The sequence below is a fragment of the Ostrinia furnacalis genome, unplaced genomic scaffold (assembly GCF_004193835.3).
Source record: "Ostrinia furnacalis isolate ACB-3 unplaced genomic scaffold, ASM419383v2 OfSCF2106, whole genome shotgun sequence".
NCBI classification, from domain to species: domain Eukaryota; kingdom Metazoa; phylum Arthropoda; class Insecta; order Lepidoptera; family Crambidae; genus Ostrinia; species Ostrinia furnacalis.
This window is the reverse complement of record NW_021132345.1, coordinates 650083-676698: the sequence shown is the minus strand read 5'-3', so window position 1 is coordinate 676698 and position 26616 is coordinate 650083. Positions and strand designations below refer to the sequence as shown.

Below are 26616 nucleotides of genomic sequence, written 5' to 3'. Positions count from 1 at the left end.
GCTAGCACTATTTAAGTACGATAATGTAACACTTATTAGAATTAAAAATGGTCTAAGTTAGCTAAGTATGTAATAATAACACTGGAAGCGTGGTCGAGGCGTGAGCGAGACAGACAGATCGATGCAACGTGCGAGCGCGTACGACTACTCTAGCGAGCAGCGGAGTGACCCAGCTGTGACGCGTAAAATACGGACTAACGAAAATTTAATAAAAAAATTAACTTCATGAAAACCATTTCTTTTGCTTTCAATATTCCACACGTTTCTACATAACCTGTTAAAATTTTTTCGGTGATAAAAATTTAGTGGTGTATATTAAATAAACAATAATTACATTCTTACGTCACAGTTTAATTAAATTAGACAAAACCGTTATAAACAAAAAGCGCCACAATAAAGCAGTAATATATCGGAAAATAACTTTAGTTTAAAACCACGGCTATATGGGTTATAGTTATAATACAACACACACGAGTTTAATGCAAAACATCTTTAATTCCTACTTTTATTTATTTGATACGTCATATTAATATGAAAGAACTTAATTAGTAAGCAAAAAGTTTTATTATTGAAGTCAACCTTTAACTGTTTTTTTTTTCTTTGAGCGTTATGTATTTCAGAGAGATCTATTTTATTATATTTAGTAATCTGTACAACACGTAGGTAAACTAACTTATTGTATCTTAAGTCTTATTGCATGTAGCTAGGTTTATTGCAGAATATTCAAGGCAGTATGTAACTGGATTAAAATACGTTTTACATTAGTATTATTGTTATTTGTACAACCAATTATAGTAACTTACACTCAGCGTCAAATAGTTCGTGACAAAGCGGCAAAAAGTTGACAACACAATCTTATTCCAATTGTAACAAAGACATGTTGCGTACTTATTGGCTAATTTGGGTGTCACTAATTATTTGACGCTGACTGTACACATTTTGACAGGGCATCTTGAGAAATACATTGCTAGCGACCTAGATTTGTTTAAATACTTTTTTTATTCTTCGGTTTACATTTTTTTCTTTTAATTCTACACTTGCCAGCGATAAAATTACAGTCCGGCTATAATAAATTTTAAGTAAGTAATGTTTTTCCGTCAATTATAAAAAAGGTTACAAAAATCACTCGGCGTTAGTTAAGGCTGGAACGATCACTTTAGGTTTTTCAATATAAGGTTATTATTGTATAATACCGTTATTGCGTCAATTATGTAGAAATATAATACCTAATAAATAACAATAAATATGACTTCGTTTTTATTGTTATCAACAGGTAACTAACTTTTACTCTAAAAAAGCATTTACCCCTTTTGGTTCATAATTTATACGGTTTCTAGAAAGGAATAAAGAAATTAAGTTTTTTTCCTCTTTATTTTATTTAGGAGCTTAAGAAATTAAGTTAAAAGGCCAATATCATTACCAAATAATATTATCTCATAATTTTTAAAGTACAAGTGTCCTAAATTGTCAACATAATTATTATCAGACCTAAAATCTAGCTCAGCTATGACTTATTACTCTCACTTTAAGGACTGATGCTATATTGGTATAATCTACAATTCAGATCATGTTTGTAACGTCATTACGTAGTAATAATATCTTCTTAAGAGGATAAAATACGCAATGTTTCATATTTTTGCGTTTTCTAATCAACATTTATGCTGTCACCAGTTTCCACGATTGCATAATTATGCAATATGCATCACATCAATAGGTATTACTGTGACGAATTGCGCACCAACTGAATTATACCTAAATTAATGTTGAATTGAAGTAGGTTTTACTTACGTTGGCAGTGTATATTTCCGTTTATTCTTTTATACGTTTATCTAACACAGTATTTTAGTTCATAATTTTATATCATTAAGGTCCATCCACTAATGACTATAATAAACTGATGCTCTTGGACGCGATACTTATTGTTCCGTGAAATTAGTTGACTAATCTCAGGCCAAATCGAGGTCGATGTTCGAATGATATGATACATGTGACATTAAGAATATACATACAGTCACCATCAAATAGTTCGTGACACCCAAAGTGACCAAAAAGTTGACAATACATGTACAACTTATTGGCTACTTTGGATGTCACGAAATATTTTACTCTGACTGTACACAGAATTAACAGGTGGCTTAGTGCGAGTTTGTATCAAACGTATTATATCGAGTGCGACAAAAAAGTCTATAAAGATTGTAGTTCTTGAAAGGATCCGCTAGGGACGCTGTACAATCCGTCATACATTTAAGAGCGTTGTAGCAAAAAGTTGGCGTTCGAATTTTAGGTTTTTATTGCTTGACGTCGCGTAGTGAGTGCGCAAACTGCATTTATCTGTACAATTTCAACGCTGCGTCGACTAAACGATCTTAATCCTTAGTTGTATCGTACCTAAGACAGTACATCATACATAATAATAAAGAAATAATGTATAATTTACCTATTTGATTTTTTCTCAGATCAGACTTTTAGCAAAATCAAGTTACGTAATTAATGTATTTTTTACACTAGTAAATCCCGCGACAAGTTTTTAATCTTTAAATTGAGTAAAGTAATAAGTTGATGGGTTTGAAAGAATTTATGTTTTATTTTATTCTTTTTACAGCATCAAAAGCTTGTTTATGAAAAATATTTACCTTAGAAATAAATTTGTTGTAATATTAGTTCAAAGTTGTGCCTTCGCGAGTTACCTGGAAATCGGGCTTTCGAAATTCGCTGTTTTCGTAGGCAAAAATCCAATTTGAACGAAATTTTGTCAATAGACATTCCGTAAAAATGTATGATAATTACGATGATATAAGTCAAAAGAAGCTATAACAATAAATTATATGACTAAAATCATTTCGAAATCTGCCAAATTCTCGATTTCTGCATGAAAAATGTGACAACGCTCTTAATGACATTTTGTTACGCAGTCTCAATATCGAATACGTTTGATATAAACTCACACTAAGCCGCCAGATAGCATTAGTTATGTATGTATTCAAATTCAAATAATTTATTTGTGAAACACAGGTAAGCAGTATGATGTACAAACAAAATATGTGTTCAAGCCGTGATCAGCCTTGTCGGCATACAAATGTTAATGCGTGTATGTATGACTTATGTGAGTGACAGACGAGTACGTAATCAAACACTATCAGAGGCGCACCGAGGACTGGTGCCTTTGAGGCTACTGAGTGATCGCATGTATGCGCCATTGTGTCATACAAACTTTACGGTCGGAGCAATACGTCACTGGGATGAGTTTGTTTTTCTAAGGCGAAAATTGGGTACGCGCCGATGTCGCACTTCTAGGCCCAATATTTAAAAATACCTTTACCATCCTGTACATGAAGACAGTGAATTTGATTCAAAATAAATGCCAAGTCAAATCTAGAGACGAATTCAATTTTAATTTGAAAAGAATTTATTTAATTGTGTTCAGTGAGGGAGTTACTATGTTTTTTTGAGAGAGGATGTTTGAGTTAATAGGAGAAATAAAACAAACGTAATAAAACTAAATAGGTACATTCAATAAAATAATATACACAACATAACATAACATCAATAAAATAGTCTTAAGAATACAAAAGACCTTATAAATTAAAAAAGACAATCTCTGATAGTTATGATGTTAAAACACAAGCTATTAGATTTTTCTTTAATCTTAATAGTACCACCAAACTTAGAGAAATTAGGTGAATTTCGAAAAAGGTGCAATATTTTTTCTCATATCAACGAATTTCAATGGCTGCTTCAAAGAATAAAGCTGTTTTTTATATTATACCAAATACGGATTTTAGAATTTTACAAAAACACATAAAATAAAAAATCTAATGGCTTGTTTCTACTTGTCAGTCCTGTGTTTCATGCACACACAGCTGCAAGTTAAGATATTGAATAATACAAATTCATTGAGCGAAGCATGATGCAATTATAAATAAAAAATTAAATAAAGAATTTCACTAAAGTAATACAACAAAGGAAGCACACTTAACAAACATAAAAGATACAATAATAAAATTAACTAATAAAAATGACAAGTTACATTTGCGTATACGCTAGTGATGTCGGGAGGAAAACGAATACAAAATAGGACTAGAAATGGAGAGTGAACTTTACTTAAAAACAAAAGGAATCGTAGTGTTGACCACCGCGGCACGCGTGTCCCTTACACTGAGCCCTAACTTTCTACCTTACAAGTACAATAATATATACAAACGTTATCCTTTCTAAATGCAGCTGGGAACCGACATTTATTTGTGGAATGAATCCATACAAACAGCTAATTAATACATGTCATTCAAAAAGCACAGTTTCATTTATTCAAGAATCTGACCACTTTACTGCCAAAGATCGTCGGTTCACCAAACTCATATACATTGAAATAAAATCAACATCCAAAGACAGTTAGTGCGTAAAAGTTAAAACCATGAAAATAATATTTGTGCTCTTAGCGCTGTAACAACTAAAATAAACTTTGGCCAAATAATAACTTATCACATGTTTAATAGAATGTACGAGTTTTAGTGACCACTTGAACACATTTCCAAATGATAATTATTTTGATATAAATCGAAAACGTAACGCCTTCTAAAAAATTTACGACATCTTGGTGTTAATCTTAAAAATAACACTGATCAAAATTGTTTTTTTATACTATAATTTTTTATTAATAATTAAAAATCGTGCTCAAGTGTACACTACCTTTGAGGTTAAAATTATCAATAAATCGTTTAGTATTCAATCGAAAACAACATTATGCTTTGCATTGACGTCAATAAATTGGATAATTTAACATTCAATAAAAATAATCATAATAAAATAAACAAATTACGTAAGTATCGAATCGACATTAATTTTAATTTTCTCAAAATATGTTCGCTACTTAAATTCTTGTATATTACCTTACACTAGACTCTTCATAAGAGGATACCCGTTCATCACATCCAAATCGCAGTGCTTGAAATAATTTCGCTTCAAAATAAATTAAATATATCATTCAAATTGTTATGGACAATTGAAGCATTTCGATTATTCCACGAGGAAATTTTGGCAAGAAAGACATCTACTTAGACATACATAAATAGATATATTATTATAGTAAGACTAAGTCGTATGTAATACATATGGTATGAATTAGTTTGTATTCGTGATTCGATTTAGATTTATTGTTGCAGTCATTAGACTGACTATGGATTGCCATTAATATGATTATAGTAATTATTTTTGACGCTTACCGGGTATTTTCACATGTCATAATTTACATAAAAAATTTCGAAGTTTCTTATTTTCCAGTCTATTCATTCCTTTCACTCAAAACGAGATACCCGCATGAGTGACAGAGACCGATATACTCGAAAACACGACGACAACTGACTTTTAAGGGTTTATATTACGTCGTCGGGTGTATATTCGTCGCGTTGATTCTCAAATCACTTGAAGTTTTCAGTGCTTTACGTCACAATCAAATCTAAGTTCTAATACAAGTACATATACAAAGTAAATATTCCAAGAAACAACACAACCATATCTCAACATTATGGAGTCCAAGACCGTACAAAACGTAGAGAAAGCTAGCAAAACTCTACGTGTAACAATGGCAGTGTTCGTCTGAACTGGCGTGTTCTACAGCGGTTTATTTTTAGTAATTTTAAACATTTTTATTTTTTATAAAAAAAATCTACATTAATCGTTACTTAAAATCTACTTTCAATAGTATCAAAAAATTTTGGAATGTTCATTTTGGTGTTAATCTTCGTTTTACGAGATATGTCATTATCGACGTCAGCGGAAGGATTCACGGGTATTTATTGTAAATCCTTCGAAAATATCAATACAAAAATCTTCCTACCCAAACTATTTTTTCGAAAGTAAACATTGATGTATACTGGATAGTTTTCAGATTTCAATACTGTTGCTAAAAAATCGAATCTACAAATTAAAATTTAGTTGACACCATAATTCAATTGACATAATTTATTGACATCTGTCCAACCGCGATTTTTTATGGCAAAAGGGAGCTATGACGTCATCAGTTAATGAACTCAATTAACAAACATTGATTTCAAAGATACAATAATTCCAAGTAGAACACATGGAATTATTGTTTGACTATCCAATTTACATCAGATATTATAATTATTTACTCTTGCGCAAAATTAGTTTGAATAAGTTTTCGACTGACGCGATCACGTCATATTGTGGTGACAAACAAACTAACTTAGGCCTTGAACCCCTCTACTTATACACGTAATTCCAAGTATAATCATAATACAATAATAAATTCACATGGAATACAAATATATGATTAATAATTATAAACCACTAATAATAATATAATATGAGTGGATTTCTTATAATACTGGATACATAGAATGAAAATTTATTTTGCTCACCCCTCTAAATCATTTCATAGCTGTCGCACCACCGAGGGCACTCCGTCTGAAAATTAAAATTATAACGATAAATACCTTTGGTTATTTAACGTCTTTAATCGTTAAGTAACGAATGTAGCGACGGATACGGGACTGATATTCATTTATGTTTTTTATCAGGAACATTTACCACAAAATAATAAATAATAATAATAATAATATTTTTTTAATACTGTATTTATANGTTTATTGCCAATAAATCTTAATACAAAATATTCTTATAACTAGCGGCTTCTGCACTAAGCATAGCTTGTATCGCAGTAGCCTTTTTAAGTTTTTACATATGTATTATCTTTACTTTGAGGTCTGGGAACACAAATTCAGGCAATTTATTACTGTAGTTAAATTAAGGTATAAAAATATAAAACGTGGTATCAAAAAAAATAGTTACAAGGCTTAAAATGAGGTCAATGTTTAAAAAACTTACTCTATTAGAGACTGACAGTTAAAATTACAATTGCAATTAAAATGAAATTAAAATTACAATTAAAAATTACGTCTTATGTAATATGTATAATATTATTTAATATAATATGTAGTTATATTATAATTAAAATAATTAACAAGAAATTAGAAATAGTCACTGCAAACAAATACAACCCAAATAACAGCAGTTTCATAAGTAAGCCATGTTCAGATTGCCACAGGCGCGTGGCGACATCTGGGAAAAGCATTGCGTTTATAGAAACCCATTTTATTTTTAAATGCTTAACACATTACTAGATGGCGCTGTGCTCTATTAAATCGCGGTTTCCTGTGAATTTTTCGGTTTCTATAAGACAGGGTCTATAGGATGGGTACAATAAAAACAGTGATTCGCCTTTTGAAATTTTTGAAGCGTAAATTGTAGCTCATGCTACAATACGCAATAAAATTCACTGTAATCGTCATCGTTCTCTTATATAGGTTCGATTTTTCAATCGTCAGATAACTTTTAACTGAAGAATAAACTTGTCATTTTGACATATTTCTCATACTGAACTGTCAATGTGCCACTTATTCTTCAGTTAAAAGCTATCAGCGCTCTTAGGCCCGATTCGACCAAACTTTTACCCGAGAATAAAATTAAATCCACATAACTGGCACATTGTCAGTTTCAGTATGGGAAATATGTCAAAATGACAAGTTTATTCTGAGATTGTTATTTACTCTTGTTTGGTCGAATCCACCCATAATCGTCTAAAAAAATGACATACGTCATGACAACACTATGAATGGAATGATTTCCTGAATAGCCAGGATCTATAGTTTGGCCGCGAATGAAATATAAACCAGTGAAAGTTACAAGCGTCTTGTTTGAACTATAGGGCAGTTCAAACAAGAGTGCGTGTCACGTTGTGCGTGTGTTAAAGCACTGTGTTGGAAGTTCCCTGTGGTCACGTGATAAGTGTGTTACTGTACAATACCATGTTGGAACCTATGATCACATTTTGCATGTTCTACGGCATTAGGTTGGAACCAGACTATGATCACGTGGTATGTATGTGTTACAGTATTGTGTACGAACTTTGGAAGTGCCCTGTGATCACATTATACATGTGTTACAGTACCGTGTTAGATTGGAAGTTCTTTTTGATCACACGCACCGTGTGTGTTACAGCATCATATTAGAAATGTGCCCTGTGATCACGTTGCGCGTGTGTTACATACAGTACAGTGTTGGAAGCGCCCTGTGATCACGAGTGTGTTACAGCAGCACCAGTTGCCGCCTGGGCCTAGTGTGTGTCTAGTTTTCTCTCGGTGTTTGTTGGCAGTATGGCCACAAAATATTAACAAGTACTAAAATAACTTCGCGAAGGTATTTAAAAAAATGTATGCTCAATGTCATTAACAATATGGTGTAATATAGCCTGTCTCAAGAGTCAAGCAACATTTTGATGACAAACGTAAGTGATGGGTACTGCGCTGAAGCTATAGGGCTGACTTGGGTAAAATGATGTGACGTGAGATGCCAAACTGCAGAAAATGGCGGAGGAAATACATGATTTAGCATGAATTATCATGAATAATATTAACTACATATTTACCTCTCAGTGTCTTCAGGCAACTTAAAAAAGTACATTCTGTTTTTATTATTATTTAGGCAGTTAAATACTGCACAGTATTTAGTACACCATTTTCTTTATTTTTTTCCATCATACACAAGAATACGCGTGCGTGAGTCAATGTTCGCTCGTATGTGAGGCCTTGTCGAATAGTATCCTGTAGGGGGCCATCGTGCGTGTTTTGTTTTCGATGTAAACTCGCGGAGATGAACAGGCCTGGTCTGGCCAAGTATATTTTGGGAAATCAATTTTCACTGTAAACAAGTTTCTCTCAAATATGTAATAATAAAATAAAATATTGACGAGTGTGTAAAAATTACTAATCGTCTTTGCGTCGAGTATAGTCATCACCATCATCATTTCAGCCACAGGACGTCCACTGCTGAACATAGGCCTCCCCCAATGACTTCCACATCGCACGGTTGGTAGCGGCCTGCATCCAGCGCCTTCCTGCTACCTTTATCAGGTCGTCGGTCCACCTTGTGGGTGGACGTCCCACGCTGCGTTTTCTGGTACGCGGCCTCCATTCCAGAACCTTGCTGCCCCATCGGCCGCCAGTTCTGCGTACTATGTGCCCTGCCCACTCCCACTTTAGCATGCTAACCCGTCGGGCTATGTCAGCGACTTTAGTTCGTTTACGGATCTCCTCATTTCTGATTCGATCTCATAAAGAAACACCGAGCATAGCCCTCACCATAGCATGCTGTGCAACTTTGAGCTTCTGTATAAGGCCTATAGTGAGAGGCCACGTTTCCGAGCCATAAGTCATCACAGGCCACTCATTCACTATAGGCCTTATACATAAGCTCAAAGTTGCACAGCGTGCTATGGAGAGGGGCTATGCTTGGTGTTTCTTTGCGAGATCGAATCAGAAATGAGGAAATCCGTAAACGTACTAAAGTCGCAAACAGCCCGACGGATTAGCAAGCTGAAGTGGCAATGGGCAGGGCATATAGTACACAGAACTGACGGCCGATGGGGCAGCAAGGTTCTGGAATGGAGGCCGCGTACCGGAAAACGCAGCGTGGGACGTCCACCTACAAGGTGGACCGACGATATCGTAAAGGTAGCAGGGAAGCGCTGGATGCAGGCCGCTACCAATCGATCAACGTGGAAAGCATTAGGGGATGTCTATGTTCAGCAGTGGACGTCCAATGGCTGAAATGATGATGATGATGATGAAGTCATCACAGGTAACACACATTGGTTGTAGACTTTCGTCTTCAGGCACTGAGGTATTCGTCCAAAAGATGTTGCGTAGTTTCAGAGTCGAGATGTCGAGTATAGTGCGAGCGCGGTACCTGGGCCCACTAGCGCGCCGCGCGGGTCTGGTTGAGCTCGTCGTCGGAGTCGGTGGGCGGCGCGAGCACGGTCAGGTGCGTGCTGCACTCGCCGCCGCCGCTGCCGGACCAGTTGCCGCCTGGGCCTAGTGTGCTAGTGTGCGGTACCTGGCCTGTTCATCTCCGCGAGTTTACATCGAAAACAAAACACGCACGATGGCCCACCTACAGGATACTATTCGACAAGGCCTCACATACGAGCGAACATTGACTCACGCACGCGTATTCTTGTGTATGATGGAAGAAAATAAAGAAAATGGTGTACTAAATACTGTGCAGTATTTAACTGCCTAAATAATAATAAAAACACAGAATGTACTTTTTTAAGTTGCCTCAAAACACTGAGAGGTAAATAAGTAGTTAATATTATTCATGATAATTCATGCTAAATCATGTATTTCCTCCGCCATTTTCCGCAGTTTGGCACCTTACGTCACATCATTTTACCGAAGTCAGCCCTATAGCTTCGGCGCAGTGCCGATCACTGACGTTTGTCAACAAAATGGTGCTTGACTCTTGAGACAGGCTAAATTACACCATATTGTTAATGAGATCGAGCATACATTTTTTTAAATACCTTCGCGAAGTAAAACTTGTGTACGTAGTACTTATTATTATAGCGGTACCTGGGCACACTAGCGCGCCGNAAAAAAAAAAAAAACATACGGGTCGAATTGAGAACCTCCTCCTTTTTTGAAGTCGGTTGATAATAACGTAAAGGCTATAGCGACGACCGAATGTTTTTATTTTATTTTTCATTTTCTTGGTTAATCTGGTGTACATAGGGTTGCCAGGTCCAAAACCACAAAAGCCGGACTCTGTGCTTCATTTGGCCGGACATTTAACCCTAAAAGCCGGACATGTGAGGGGGGGGGGGGGTGCAATTAGTGTCAGCCAAATAGAAAAGCCTAACAAAAGCCGGACAAGCCAATATTTGGCCGGACAAGACCGTAAAAAGCCAAACATGTCCGGTTAAAGCCGGACACCTGGCAACCCTAGGTGTACAACAAAGTGTTATCTGTCTATCTAAAGTCCGGTCGCCGAGCAGATAGAATTTTAGCGCTCGTATAGTCACTGCGGCCGCCCGTTGCAGAGCGCGACAGCAATATAATTACGCGCTAGCGATAAAGATGGGTAGCTTGGGGTCATTTTACGAGAATAGGAAAGGAGGGGAGAGGAGAAAATAGTAGAAGGAGAGGAGAATAGGAGAGGAGAGTAGAAAAGGAGCGGAGAAGAGGAGAGAAGAGGAAAGGAGAGTAGGAGAGGGGGGTAGAGGAGAGTAGAAGATGAGAGTAGGAGAGAAGTGGAGAGGAGTAGGAGTGGAGAAGAGTAGAGAAGACTAGGAGAGGAAAGTAGAAGAGGAAAGTAGAAGAGGAAAGTAGAAGAGGAAAGGAGAACAGAAGTGGAGAGGAGTGTAGGAGAGGAGAGGAGAGGAGTAGGAGAGTAGGAGAGTAGAAGATGAGAGTAGGAGAGGAAGTAGAAGAGGAAGGAGAGCAGAAGTGGAGAGGAGTGTAGGAGAGGAGAGGAGTAGGAGATTAGGAGAGGAGAGTAGAAGATGAGAGTAGGAGAGGAGAGTAGAAGAGGAGAGGAGAGCAGAAGTGGAGAGGAGTGTAGGAGAGAAGAGGAGTAGGAGAGGAGAGTAGAATATGAGAGGAGAGTAGGAGGAGAGGAGTAGGAGAGGTGAAGAGTAGGGAGAAGAGTAGAGAGGAGAGTAGAAGAGGAGAGGAGAGTAGAGTAAGAGAGGCGAGTAGAGTAGGTGTGCAGAGGTGAGGAGAGTAGGAGTGTAGAGGAGAGTAGGAGAGGAGAGTAAAAGAGAAGAGTAGGAGAGAAAGCACTCTGACAAGAGTGCCCGACTGAGAAGAAGAAGATGTATAATGCCAACGCACCTGCGATATCACGTCCCCGTGCGCCGTGCGCACCTGGTACAAGTACCGGTACTTGCGCTGCTTCATCTCGGCGCGCTGCTCGCGCGTGACCGGCCGCGACTGCTGCGCCTTCAGCCGCCGCTTCTGGGCGCTTATACCTGGAAACATTCAATGCTTATTTTATAGATCAAATAAATATGACGAATTTCCATGGTAAGGATCCAACCCACAACTTCACTCATATTGGGTTGGATCCCTTTCAATGAATATACGTGCGTTACATCCACGAAGACGCGCCCCGCCATTCTTCCGCTAATATTTGAGTGTTTTTGGTACACGCTTAATCATCCATGAGTGCACACGCACACTACAATAATGACGCTCGGATTGCTCGGCTTAAACTTAAGGGGAGTCCCTCGGCCGAAAAAATTGGTGGGGCGCATCTTCATGGATGAAAAGAACTATAAATACTACACCAAAACATTGTGATTCTGTTTAACAATGAATAGTTAATTAGTTGATAGATTTAATTTCTGCAACAGTTTCTTGGAATCGACATGTCAGATTGTCAGACTTCTAGCTGCAGGAGGTACACTCTTGTGCCTATCAAAGGTATTTTTTAATCTTAGGTGTCCCTATGGTAACAAATAACAGGAATGTTGTTTACATAGGGGTCACTTAAAAATAAGGGATTGATGGTGAAAACGGGCATAAGGCTCGCGTGGCTCTGTTACACTTTGCCCGCGCTAGATCCCGTTGCTAGGCTCATGACAGTTTACACGTCACTCTGCCCGCCCTAGATACCTATGCTGCCCTCATGATAGTTTACACGTCACTCTGCTCGCTTTATACCTGTGCTGAGCTCATGACAGTTTACACGTCACCCTGTTCGCCCTAGATACCTGTGCTGGGCTCATGACAGTTTACACGTCCCTCTGCTCGCTTTATACCTGTGCTGGGCTCATGACAGTTTACACGTCACTCTACTCGTCCTAGATACCTGTGCTGGGCTCATGATAGTTTACACGTCACTCTGCTCGCTTCATACCTGTGCTGAGCTCATGACAGTTTACACGTCACTCTACTCGTCCTAAACACATGTGCTGGGCTCATAGTAGTTTACCCGTCACTCTGCTCGCCCTAGATACCTGTGCTGGGCTCATGACAGTTTACACGTCCCTCTGCTCGCTTTATACCTGTGCTGGGCTCATGACAGTTTACACGTCACTCTACTCGTCCTAGATACCTGTGCTGGGCTCATGATAGTTTACACGTCACTCTGCTCGCTTCATACCTGTGCTGAGCTCATGACAGTTTACACGTCACTCTACTCGTCCTAAACACATGTGCTGGGCTCATAGTAGTTTACCCGTCACTCTGCTCGCCCTAGATACCTGTGCTGGGCTCATGACAGTTTACACGTCACTCTGCTCGCTTTATACCTGTGCTGAGCTCATGACAGTTTACACGTCACTCTACTCGTCCTAAACACATGTGCTGGGCTCATAGTAGTTTACCCGTCACTCTGCTCGCCCTAGATACCTGTGCTGGGCTCATGACAGTTTACACGTCACTCTGCTCGCCCTAGATACCTGTGCTGGGCTCATGACAGTTTACACGTCACTCTGCTCGCCCTAGATACCTGTGCTGGGCTCATGACAGTTTACACGTCACTCTGCTCGCCCTAGATACCTGTGCTGGGCTCATGACAGTTTACACGTCACTCTGCTCGCCCTAGATACCTGTGCTGGGCTCATGACAGTTTACACGTCACTCTGCTCGCCCTAGATACCTGTGCTGGGCTCATGACAGTTTACACGTCACTCTGCTCGCCCTAGATACCTGTGCTGGGCTCATGACAGTTTACACGTCACTCTGCTCGCCCTAGATACCTGTGCTGGGCTCATGACAGTTTACACGTCACTCTGCTCGCCCTAGATACCTGTGCTGGGCTCATGATAGTTTACCCGTCACTCTGCCGTTCTAGATGCCTATGCTAAGCACTAAGCCAACTTGTTTGCTCTCTTGCAGGTTTCCTGTCACGGTATGTGTTATAGCAAGGCCACAGTGTAAACACCCGCGAAATAATTTTAATTGGTCTTAATGGTTGAGTTTTTATTGCGCTTGTTCTGAGAGTACCTGAAATAGGAAATGTAAGTGGGCCGTCGTTAACGACTGAATCCACTGTTTGGCCCGTCTCTTCAAAAGGTTGAGCAGCGTTGTGTTATACTCGTAGTGTACAGATACAGTCGCATTGTGTTTTGTTGTGTTAAGAGGCCACTCACTCTGCTCGTGGTAGATGCCGGTGGCGGTGAGCGCGCACTGCGCCGTGAGCCCCACGATGGCGGCCGCGGGCCAAGCCGCCAGCGTCAGCCACGACAGCCGGCACGGCGGCGCCACGGCTGGCTCAAGCTTCGCGCGCTCCCATAACTGGAAGAAACAACAGACATGTTGACACCACCAATCAATTGACGTACTTTTTAAAACTGCCAAAACGAAACTCTCCCATAGATTATGTATGGCACTACAAGAAAGTGACGTCACTATATTGTCAACTCAATTATTGGCCTACAAAATCTACTAAAAAACATTGTTATTAGATACAGATTGATATTGTGCTGTGTACTATCCTTAAAATAAATAAATAAATAAACTACTTTTTCCAATTACAATGCGACCAAAAATCGTAATTTACAGGCAATTTAAAATTATTAAAGTTTTTAAGAACAGAATGAAGTGTCTTTTTAGAAAACTTGTGATTTTGAATTAGGGGAATGGTGTCAAATTTTCTATTCATTGTTACTTTTACCACATAATAATAATAAGTACTACGTACAGAAGGTTTTCTTCGCGAAGGTATTTAAAAAAAATTATGCTCAATGCCGTCAACAATAAGGTGTAATTTAGCTTGTCTCAAGCGTCGAGCACCGTTTCGTTAACACAACGTCAGTGATCGGTACTGCGCCGAAGCCATAAGGCTGACTGCGGTAAAATAATGTGTGACGTGAATTACAAAACTGTAGAAAATGTCGGAGGGAATACACGATTCATGTCAGGAATTTTGGCGTACTAGCAACGGTATCAGTATCGGACTACCGATTAGATGGTCGATGCTTCGAAATAATGACTTCATTAGAATGGAATGTCCCTGAGTTATCACAATTTCAAAATCATATATTTAGACTTTTCAAAACACTACACAAGCACTGCCTAAATATGATATCACGTTTAAGTAAGCATCGCGTTTTTATCAAAATTATTTGTAAGCATATTCTGCAACTGGGCTGCGTGATTTATTGTAGAGATGAAACGGATATCCGGTAACTATCCGGTAGGCCGGATATCCGGCCTAAATTTACTATCCGGCCGGATACCGGATAGTAACTCACTATCCGGCCGGATACCGGATATTAAAAAACTACGACATTTTTCTATTAATAAAATGAAATACATTAATCTTTGAGGTAAATATCAATAAAATGGCTTATAAATAATAACGGCTTTTATTTAAAGTTCAAAAAGTTACAAAAAGGCCTTTCAAAAAACTAATTTCTTTTTCTGTGCTAATCACTCTAATGACTAATACATAAACAGTAAACATCTGTTAATGTCGAACTATTGCCAAATAAAAAAGGCGATCTTTTTTTTCACTGATGGTCTGGTGACATGATGCATGCATTTCAGTCAGATGACGCAGCATGTAAACAAATTTAATTTTCGCTATTTTCAATCACACTCTCGCTATAGTAACCGAAGTCACCCGAATTGATCTGCCCCCTAGACAAGTGGCAAAATCTGACATTCCATTCGGACGGATTCGATTTTCGAAAAGTGTGACTAGTCTAGTCTACTAATAGACCCACTGATCGAGGTCGAAGCACCTGTGCGGCGTTAAACTCGTCACGACATGCAACGAGACAATGGGCCAACTATCCGGCCGCCGGATATCCGGCTATCCGGCCTAGCAGCTGGCCGGATATCCGGTATCCGGTATCCGGCCAAACAACTATCCGTTTCATCTCTAATTTATTGTATTCATTCGACTTCTCCACGCACCATAGAAGGGTCATAAAACAAATTAAACTTATCAAAGTAAAAGTTTACACATTGTCCGTTTTTATCTGAATTTTATTGTAGGTATCAATATCATTAAATGTTTTTTTATAATCCTAAGGCCCGTCATTATCTCTGTATGTAAACAAACCATAAGTAAACAAAAACATGAGTATTATTAAGATGAATTAACACTCCTCTCAATAACACAGAAACCCATAAAAACTTCTGAATCAACTTCAACAACAGTAAAACTTAGTAAGTACTTCAATAATGAACTTTTACAAATACAAAGGATTAACCCAAAGTTTTCGAAGCCATAAAGTTATTGTTTTAAAGTCTTAAGACTTAAGTTTGTGTTTTTAAAAGAATAGAGGTTAAACAGAAGACTTATAAAGGTTACTCCAATGACGGATGGTGCTGTTATTTCATTATTGCGCTGCAGTTACTGGGGTGCTATAAATTACTCGTTGACAGCTGCATAGTACATGATATAATGGATGTAGTAACAGCATGATTGTCCCACTTGTTCTATTAAGGCGAGAAGCAGTATTGCAATATTGACGAACTACCACTAGAGGATATTAGCATCAACGTTGTCACATCCAATTTCAGCAATATACGTCGCTTGTGGGGTCTTGATACTTGACAATGACATGATGTACTTGTTGATTAGCTATGATATGCAAGACTGGACTCGAATACAAGACGGTACAAAATATTAGTCGTAAGATTATTTGAAAAATCAAATTGGTCAGTTGTTCTTGTTATTATCTTGGTCAGTTGAAAGTAGGTTCAATTCGTTGCTCTATCTGCGCACAGATTTATGAGTTTGCATAACCGGTGACAAAAGGAATCGACAACTTTTCAGATCATGCAAGTCTTGCATTTTTGTGAGATGTTTGAACAATCAGAAAATGAAGACCCTGTAGGTCTAGGATGCGTGTCGCGATAAGCGCCTATCACACTATTTTATCGATTTTGACGTCGATAAAAGTATATCACGGCGCACATCTAACCCCGGCTGGAAGGAGTTTTTAGAATCGGCTCCAAATGTTTATGCTGTGTCAACCATTTATGTGTGCATCTTTCTGATGAGAAGACTTTTACTTGTATAATAGACTAACCATAAGTAATTTGTTACTCGGCAATGTGAAGTTTTTAGAGAGCATAGGAAACTTTTGGTGATTGGATTTGTTTACTTTTGATTTAATAGTGTAACATACCCATTTAAGCATCATCATTCTTTCGAAGAAGTAGTCCAGAGACGTCGCGATGACTGCACCGCCGTACACGCTCGTGCCGAAAATGGTTAGAACTGAAAACAAATATTTGGATGGTTATAAAATAACATAACTAGGAACAAAGAAATTAATGTACTTTAATCCAAGTTAAATTCACAGCTCTTTGAAGAATCATCACCCAATTGAACAAAACAAAATTTCCTAATTGTTTCAACATGTTTGAAATAAATTATCGTTTTTGTTTATGCTCACAAGGTACTGCGCGTGCATAGTTATCACTGATAAGACCCAGCGGTCCTTTTTATTAGAGATGAAACGGATATCCGGTAACTATCCGGTAGGCCGGATATCCGGCCTAAATTTACTATCCGGCCGGATACCGGATAGTAACTCACTATCCGGCCGGATACCGGATATTAAAAAACTACGACAATTTTCTATTAATAAAATGAAATACATTAATCTTTGAGGTAAATATAAATAAAATGGCTTATAATAATGACGGTTTTTGTTTAAAGTCCAAAAAGTTACAAAAGCCATATTAAGTAGTGATGGGCCGACTATGGTCTTTGCCGACTAACCGACTAGCCGACTAATCGGTTTTCAAATTGCCGATTAGTCGGTCGACTAGTCGGCAATGCCGATCATTCTAATACCTACTTGTCCGAAGTATAATATCTAGATTTCTCAAAGAAATAAGAATATCTAGATTTATAAAGAGATGTTTTGCATGTATAATGTAGGTATGTATTTACAAAAAAAAAGTATTTAATGTTTAGTACCCATAGTACAAGCTTTACTTAGTTTGGGACTAGAAGCGCAGTGTAAAGTGTCCAAGGATATTTATTTATTAATTATTTAGATAAATTATAACTTCTTGAGAAATGAGATTTCTTTAATTATGAGATAAAATAAAAAGCAACATTACAATCACCTAGTACAGTATGTACCTAAGATAGATGTCATAATTTTTGATGGCGGAGGGGTCAGAGGAGGTGACAATATGATCACCTCCTGCTGGGCCAGGATGCTTAGGACTTATCAACGTCAAAATGTATGGGTAAATTGCGCTTATCGCGGCACGCATCCTAGGCCCACTGATTCCTCTCCACTCTCCACGGTGAAGGTCAGAAGCTGGGGGCGTGGGCGTACCCCCGCCTGCATAGCACGGACTACCACCACTGTCGGATAGGCAGGGCCCGCCAATTGCTGGCACAGACTGTGATAGTTGATGGCTTTGTCCGGATTCCCATAGTTCTTCACACTAAGGCGATCGACGGAGCTCAGGTTATTTCTGTAGGTATTCCTCATGACCTCATCCTTCCGATGAGAGGAGCCCACATAATCTACCACTTCCCCGCAGGATAGGTATGCAATTCCATGCATTTTTTCCCCAAAAAAATGTGCCATAATTTTTATAAGGACAAATTACATAAACTTTACACATTTTAGATGATTTCCTAGTAATTTTAACTAATCTTAACTTTATATGAATTTAGACTGATTGCCAAAATTTTAAAACAGGTGAAACCACTTTTTACTGATTTTTTTCAGCCAAAAATGATTTAGATTAGCGCCCTTGGTCTACCTCATAATCATCTTGGTAATTATGAGTTTTATTTCATTCACATATTAAATTTTGTAATGCGCCGATTATAATCGGCAGATTTTGCCGAATAGTCGTCACTAGTCGGTCGACTACAAATGATGCCGAATAGTCGGCTTTCCCGACTAGTCGGCGACTAGTCGGCCCATCTCTAATATTAAGGTCTTTCAAAAAACTAATTTAATTTTCTCTTTCTGGGCTATTCACTCTAATGACGAATACATAAATAGTAAATATCTGTTAGTGTCGAAATATTGCCAAATAAAAAAGGCGATCTTTTTTTCACTGATGGTTTGATGACATGATGCATGCAGTTCAGTCAGATTACGCAACAAGTAAACTAATTTAATTTTCGCTATTCAATCACGCACGATAGCAACCGAAATCGCCCGTTGATCTGCCCCCTAGACAAGTGGCAAAATCTGACAATCTATTCGGACGGATTCGATTTTCGAAAAGTGTGACTAGTCTAGTCTACTAATACCCACTGATCGCCTTCGAAGTACTTGTGCGGCGCTAAACTCGTCACGACATGCAACGAGACAATGGGCCAACTATCCGGCCGCCGGATATCCGGCTATCCGGTCTAGCAGCTGGCCGGATATCCGGTATCCGGTATCCGGCCAAACAACTATCCGTTTCATCTCTACTTTTTATCTTTATTATAGAGTAAGTACACATATAACTTTCTCGAATTTTATTAAAATTTCATCATTATCTCACCTTTCTTCCAGTACAAGTTGATGACAGCAAAGAAGATCCCTGAAGTAAGCAATACCACTACGCATAACCAGTACTGTAACAATAAATATTGTGATGTTAAAAAATATAGTCCAAAAAGACTACGGAGGGAACGATGTTATTACCACCGCGATTAGTCCTAAGAGAAGTTATTGAATTTTCAGTTACGCACCAGTGTGTTTGGTGCCATTAAAGACTTCATAAAAGTGGCACACATTAAAGGATATGTAAGCACATAATTTGAGTCGTAACAAACATGGAACAGCCACATACTTGCACATGATGTTTAAGAGATATAAATAGGTTTCGCTCAGCTGCTGGGCACTAGCTAGATTATTTGTTTGCATTTATATTATGTTACAGCTAGTTAACATTTTATTGTCTTAATAAGCCTTCGTGATGAACGCACGCTTAAATTACTGGACAAATATGATAAGTATTTGAGAATACAAATTATTTGTTCCATTTTAATAGCCAGCATTTGATGATGCACATAATTATTATTATGGATAGAGACTATATCGAAATAGTTCTACAATTATTCCATGTAATCATTCGTTTTTTTTTACTTAATCGTGCATTCTTGTTTGTTTTTCCAGCCATTGCTGCGTGATTATAAGCAATAAACATTCGAAATGTTCAACATGGAGATATGATCTCGAAAATTAGTTCGATGAAAAATAACTATCGATTTAAATACAACAGGCTTTAAAAGAATATAAAGTTGTCTCATTTACATTAATATTATTCTCAAATAATATACGCAAGCATGTAATTCAAAGCAGTTGAAGATCACAACACAAACATAGCAGCGATATTAAAATTCACAGTTCGCTGGAGCATACAAGCGCGATTCGCGTCGCCACGCCGCAAGCCATGTAGGAAATAGCCTACTAATTCGTGAATAAATTAACAAATTATAATGTTTACATTCATTTCTGCCTTCTAGCTAATCGGTTCCGATCAACTAATTATAATTATCGTTCAAACAAGTTTAGAAAACATGATTTTGTTTGTCGAGGAGACGCTTGCAAAAACGGAAACATATTTTTCTTCGGCCTCCGTAAATTCTTTTAGGAACTGTAACAGACTTTTTAGTGCAACTTTTAATTACGAGTTTCTTTCGTCTGATTAATTAACGTGCCATTATTTGAAGCACAGATGTTTCTTATCGGACAACTGGATTACTTCAAAGCTTATCAAACTATTTGTTTAGTGTTTCTACACCAATAATAATTCCGTAGTGAGAGCCGTTATCACGCATCGCCGCCCCTAAATTTATACTTTTCCGGGATAAAAAGTTAGTTATGTACTAACTCGGGTAAATGCAATTATGATTGCTCAATTTCAACCTAATCCGAATTAATCGCTGTTCATTAGTAAAACCATTTACACATCGGAAAATAATAATAGTAGTTGGTATTCAACTAGTTTTATTTTTACTAGGAAGATATGTGTAATTAACCATTTAATTAGCTCAATTTAAATAAGCGAGCTGCCTGTCCAATGGAGTAAAAAGAAACGTCGAAAGCAATGATATTGAACTGTTTTCACATAATCTTCCATAGCGCAGACAACTATAATACCGTCATGGGTTCTGCACAAATACAATGGACAGGTCACACACTAATTAAGAAGCTGCTCATAGAAAATAGCTGGTTGATTATGTAATTGTACAGATTGTTTGCCATTTTAGAAACTTTGCTTGAACTTCGAAACTTAGTGTATCGAATTTTAGCAAGTACAACCGCTAAGTAGTAATAACATTAGCATAAGGCTGCCAGTAGAGATTTAAATTCGTTGCAGAAATACTATACGCAAATAAAACGAAGCTTGACGCTATTGTTAAAAAAACGTCATTAAATATGAAAATTTACGATTGAGAGTCAGGTCGATAGCCTTTGGGGCTCCCTAGACAGCCAAATTTACATACCTACTTCACAACCTCTGACATAATGTCCAATTTTATCCGCGCCTATTCAAAAACCAATAAAACCTACATTCTCAGAATTAACATACTCCTCTCATTATCCATCACCATCGGGTCATTTAGACTCTACAACAAGAAGACGACCCTCTAATTCGTCAGAAACAAAAGGATTTGGCTTTCAGATTACAGTCTATAACTACTCTAATTACTGCTTAATTTAGCTACAATTTAAGCTACAAAACGCTACTTTCGCTCATGAATGTCAAATGTTTATCGAGCAGTTGCGTCGCACGTCACAACTCACAAACGAATCGTATAAATTCACCGATCGTAAACTTTCACCGATAACGGAGAGCTTTCGCGCTATAAATTAATATCGTTGTAATATTATAGCTATTATAAATAATATTACATAACACTGCGGTTGTGTAAACGAAACCAATTAATCGACTCGGTAATGAGGATCGGTTTTAAATGTGTTTGATTTTTAGAAATTAGTTTGGTCAATTAAAACCGTGCCAAGTCTATAATCTGAGCAGTATTGATCCACTTTGGCATACTGTGCGAGACCTTGCAAAATACTTGCAATTATATCGAAAACAAGCATCGCACGTGTTATTATGAGTTGTTTAAAGTGGCTACATTAAACAAGCACGTTATGAAATATTATTACAGTTCTTGATTTTTACTGTAACAATAACAACTCGTTTCTTTATATAAAACATTGTTGATCAATTTAGTTTCACAGCCAGTTTTAGTAAACAATTTATAGCAGAGGATGCCAGCGTTTTGAAATAGTTATCCACTTGTGAAAGTCCCATTGAATTCGTTCTAGAGATTAACCAGAACAAACTGCTAGACTTTGGATTCTAGTGATGACAGTGTTTTTTAACCTGTGGGTCGTGACCTCCTGTGGGGTCGCGAAAGGTCGTAAAAACTACCTCAGGAAAAAAAGCAGTAGTCTTTAAGATAGATTTAAAAGCGAACGGTCGGGGGGTCGCAAAATATTTTATCACACTAGGGTGTCATGAAAAAGGTTAAAAACACTCGGTAGAGTGTAATTAATTACAAACAGACAATTTACTTATTGCGAGGCAACTATCTTTTAACTCTCAAGTTGTCTGTCTTCATCCTCTCTGTTTTTGTCAATAAAACGCTCAATTTAATTCACAAAGATCATTGACCACACATCATATGTCATAAAACTCGTAGCAGCATCATTCAACGTGTAATTTATCGCAAGTGTCAGTAGTGCGAGCCTGTGATTTGCATGACATTATTTTCAATTGCCCCCAATGTCGAATCATAATGGTTCCGTGTTCAGCGGCGCGTGCGCAGGGAGATCAGCACGCAGGCGCGCATGCGCAGCGTGATCGGTACACTTTGCCGGGAATATTGCGAATGATTGTAAGGCAAATAGGTACATTGCATAAGGATAAAAGTCGCTTGTGTAGGTCAGCGCTGAGAAGAAGCGGCCAGAAAACGAAATATTATCTGCCTCTTTTTAAATATTTTTTGGGAAAACTGGCCAGTTACGTCATTCAAAACAAAATCAACGAAATATTATCATGCCTCTTTTTAAATATTTTTGGGAAAACTGTGGGTCTAGACAAATGCAAATTATAATCGCAAACCAGTCGAAAAGTGGTCGAAAAGCCCCTTTTTTGTATGGAGTTTTGACGGATTCGATTTTCGATTCGATCAAAAAGTGCGTTTTGTCTAGGGGGGCTGGCCAGTTATGTCATTCAAAACAAAATCTTCTACTTTGTACAGAATCAGTATGGGCACACCTTTCGAAACTATAAAAGATCGAAGAGTATTTTAAGTGTAGTAGGTATGCGATAAAATCCGTATTATCGTTTTTTGAGATAGCAAAATATTACATACAGTTTTATTACTTGATTCAGAAATGAAAGAGAGGCATTTTTCAAGAATTTACATAATAAAGTGATGCTCGAATTCTTGCTAATGGCGGATAACGTCTAATACTTAAGTAGGTATGTTCGGTATACATCCGCGGCCGGGGCAGGACGTAGTCATTCGAATATCATTATTGCCAAATTATAATGATGCTAACTAATTGTTACACACATTGTTACTTTTAGTTAAAATATGCACAATAAAATACATTGGCGGCTGGCGTCCAGTTAATATTTAATGTGCAGTAGCAACAGTGTTGTTTTAATAGGCTAGTTGCCTAAAAAAATTTTTTTAGTCCGTAATGTTTAATATCAAAAAATATTGGACACATATATTTTTATTTGTCAATCTAACAAATAATTACATAGTTATGGTGCGTTGAAGTTGCGCACGACGTCACAACGTGCGGCATTTTTAAGCAAGCGTTGACGTCACGGGCCTCTTCTTATGAACTTTGGGGCGCTTTATCTCTTTAAATTTTCATTAGTTTGAAAAAGTGAAAAATACGTGTAGAGTATTTTTTTATAAGTTAACTGACGGACTAATTAAAACTCTTGCTTTTTGACCCAGGCAACATCCCCATTGTTGCCAAGCTCTCGATCAAACGATTAAAAATTAATGTATAATCTATATGAAAATCGTATATTCTGCCGACCTGAATAACGGGAATAACTGACAATAGCTGTTACAAGCACGTACGCCATATCCGTTTCACATATTAAGTTATTCATAGTCTAACTGCAGTGATAGTCTATCATTCGTAGCATGCAAATGGCTTTCTTTATTATGAAAACAGATATCGAATTTAACAGCTGAATCTATCTCTTCTATACTATTATAAAGCTAAAGAGTTTGTCTTTGTTTGTTTGCTGGAACGCGCTCAGGAACTTCTGGTCCGATTTGAAAAAACATTTTAGTATTCGATTTATCGAAGAAGGCTCATCACGCTAAGACAAGTAGGTACTATTCCAAGTGGACGAAGTCACAGGCAGAAACTAGTCTTCGATATAAAATAGCAATCCTTATACGCGTGTGCCTGTCCTATGCGCTGCGCCTTGATGGAGCTATCCGGTCATTGAACTAACGAGACGTCTATTTTTAGTTTTATTCTATACTAATATTCGCAAAGGATCTCTAAATACCTAATACCTGTGGGGAGCAAAAACACGGAATTCGCAGAGCATAGTGTCCACATATTCAAGCGTGCAATTGAGGCCATCATTATGTTGTTAGAGTGCATCAATGCAATACGTACGATACATATCATATACATTCCTATATATGTATACGCGGTACGTATATATGCACTAGATTACTGAAACTATTTGCGTGAGCTGCATGACCACACATTTTATGAAATCATAAAAGAGTAATATCATTTTAAATTAATGATGTTTAATTACTTTTGTTTAAATTAATAGTTCTGGCAGATTTATACTATAACTAAAACATTATTTTACATGACACCTTTATGTACTAAATGTAATTAAAGCATCATCTAAATTATCTCCAGAATCTAGTTAAAACTCAACTTTAGTTTAGACTAAAAACTAAAAAATATTTAGTTCCTTCATTAACTTTGCTAACAAATAGTTTTTAAACAATTTACATGGAAAAATCGTAGTGAGAAATGACGTCATAGTTTGCTATTTTCGTTAAATCAATGGTGTTTATTAAGAAAAAGATGCTATCTTTAATTCTATTATGGATTTTAGATTCTTGAAAATACACTTGAGTCATTTTAAACCTCACAAGTGCATCATAGTATGAGTCATTAGTAAAAATCAGTCATTGGTATTGAGTAAATTGTGACGTAAATTACAAAGTTTACAATTTTACAATATTTGACGTAATAAAAAAGTATTATTCGATTAGTATTGCACAACAAGTAGGTAATCACATATTTCTTATTTTATAAAGTACTTACATAATTTAAACAAAACTAGATTTTAAAATGATTATGAACATAGAAAGCACAGATAAGAAAGATTATTTTCCTTTGCAGCATACAATACACAAAACATTATTTTGTTTAAAATCAAAAACAATTTTAAAGCTCTGCTACTTAAGCCTGTTTCAAAATGCGTAAGACCTCGAAATCACATGAGTCATACCAATTCAATTTTAAGGAAAAATGAATATTCATCAGAATACTCACCGTAGTAGGTCTGCTGTCCAGGAAATGATCATAAATGGCCAGCCCAGCTATAGCTAGGAGAAGGCCAGTATGGAAACCAGTCATGAATAGTCCAACATACTGGATCAGCATTGTGATGAGTCCAAAAAGCAATCCAGCACAGAGGGCCACACCTGTACAGAAATAATTGAAAATCATCAAAAATTCAAATATCTCAGAAAGTAGGATCTGACGTTCCACCAGTATTATCCAATGCTTACCAACGTTGCCGTAAGGTGGCATCAAGTACTCTTGGAGGCATATTAGGTACACAATAGCTGATCCAAATGTGAAACCAGTGAGAAACATGCTAGCTTTGAAGCATCTGTAACCTGAAACATAAGTCCACATTTACAATATACCCGGGAATAAACTTCATGAATAAATTAACATGACATGATAATTAATTCATTTAAGATACAAAATAAATAATATACTTACCAAATAATGTGTATACGATCCCAAAAGCTATGTACATTGCACAAATAACACTGATGACAGGATCATAATTGTAATCAATTGAAGTGCAAAATGACCCCTCAATGTGAGGGCCGTTGAATTTGATGGTCATGTTGGGAGGAGCGCGCGTCACCTGTGGGACCAGCTGGCCCACTGATGACATGATTTGCAGCCCGGACCAATCTGTAGCTATATGTTACTAGCACTGAAACAAGGACCATATATTGTTATAGTTTATTCCACTGGAAGTTTGTCACAGAGACAACTTATTTTTTTTATTAGCAGCAGGCAGGCTTTGTACCCAAGCTAGCTCACTATCTCACTTTGTAAAGGTAGGTATAAAAAAAATCAACAAAAAAATTATAGAATTACCTACACAATCATGTTTCTCTCTACTAATTTTACTTACGTTTTCACAAAGAAAAACAATAAAGCACGATTAATTCACGATTTTATTACATCACTAAGGATTGCTTAGGCTCTTCACAAGTTGATTGTGACAATTTTTAATAAAAACTTATACAGAGATTCCACCAGAACGACATCGAGCTACGAACTAGTTCTGTGAAGTACAGATACTTTCACCATGCATACGAAAAAATCAGTTCAATAACACTCTGCAAAAACAAACAACCAGTAGACAATATAACATTTTTAAGGACAAAACCTTGCTCGCAATCATATCGAAAAGCTTTATTAAAGAAAACACTCACCATCCTACGCATCAAACGTTCGATTTCACATTGTTAATTTATTATTATCACAGCAATGACACCTTTATTGTTTAACTACAACTACGAACACACACTGCCTCCACTTAT

The 26616-nt window shown here is 37.2% G+C and overlaps 1 protein-coding gene and 1 long non-coding RNA gene across 2 annotated transcripts; both read right to left on the bottom strand.

Moving 5' to 3' along the window:
• Positions 1–3657: 3657 nt before the first annotated feature.
• LOC114354678 (uncharacterized) lies at positions 3658–9850 on the bottom strand. The gene is made up of 2 exons (XR_003656038.1): positions 9763–9850; positions 3658–6423 (listed from the first exon to the last, which is right to left on the bottom strand). It is a non-coding gene; the product is annotated as an uncharacterized LOC114354678 (long non-coding RNA).
• A 1101-nt stretch (positions 9851–10951) lies between these two features.
• Positions 10952–26361, bottom strand: LOC114354683 (transmembrane protein 198). The gene is made up of 9 exons (XM_028307193.1): positions 26205–26361; positions 25778–26000; positions 25558–25668; positions 25319–25470; positions 19293–19365; positions 16946–17037; positions 13952–14096; positions 11688–11824; positions 10952–11140 (listed from the first exon to the last, which is right to left on the bottom strand). The coding sequence occupies exons 2-9, from the start codon at positions 25956–25958 to the stop codon at positions 10952–10954; spliced, it is 1080 nt and encodes a 359-aa protein (XP_028162994.1). The 5' UTR covers positions 25959–26000; positions 26205–26361.
• Positions 26362–26616: the final 255 nt, after the last annotated feature.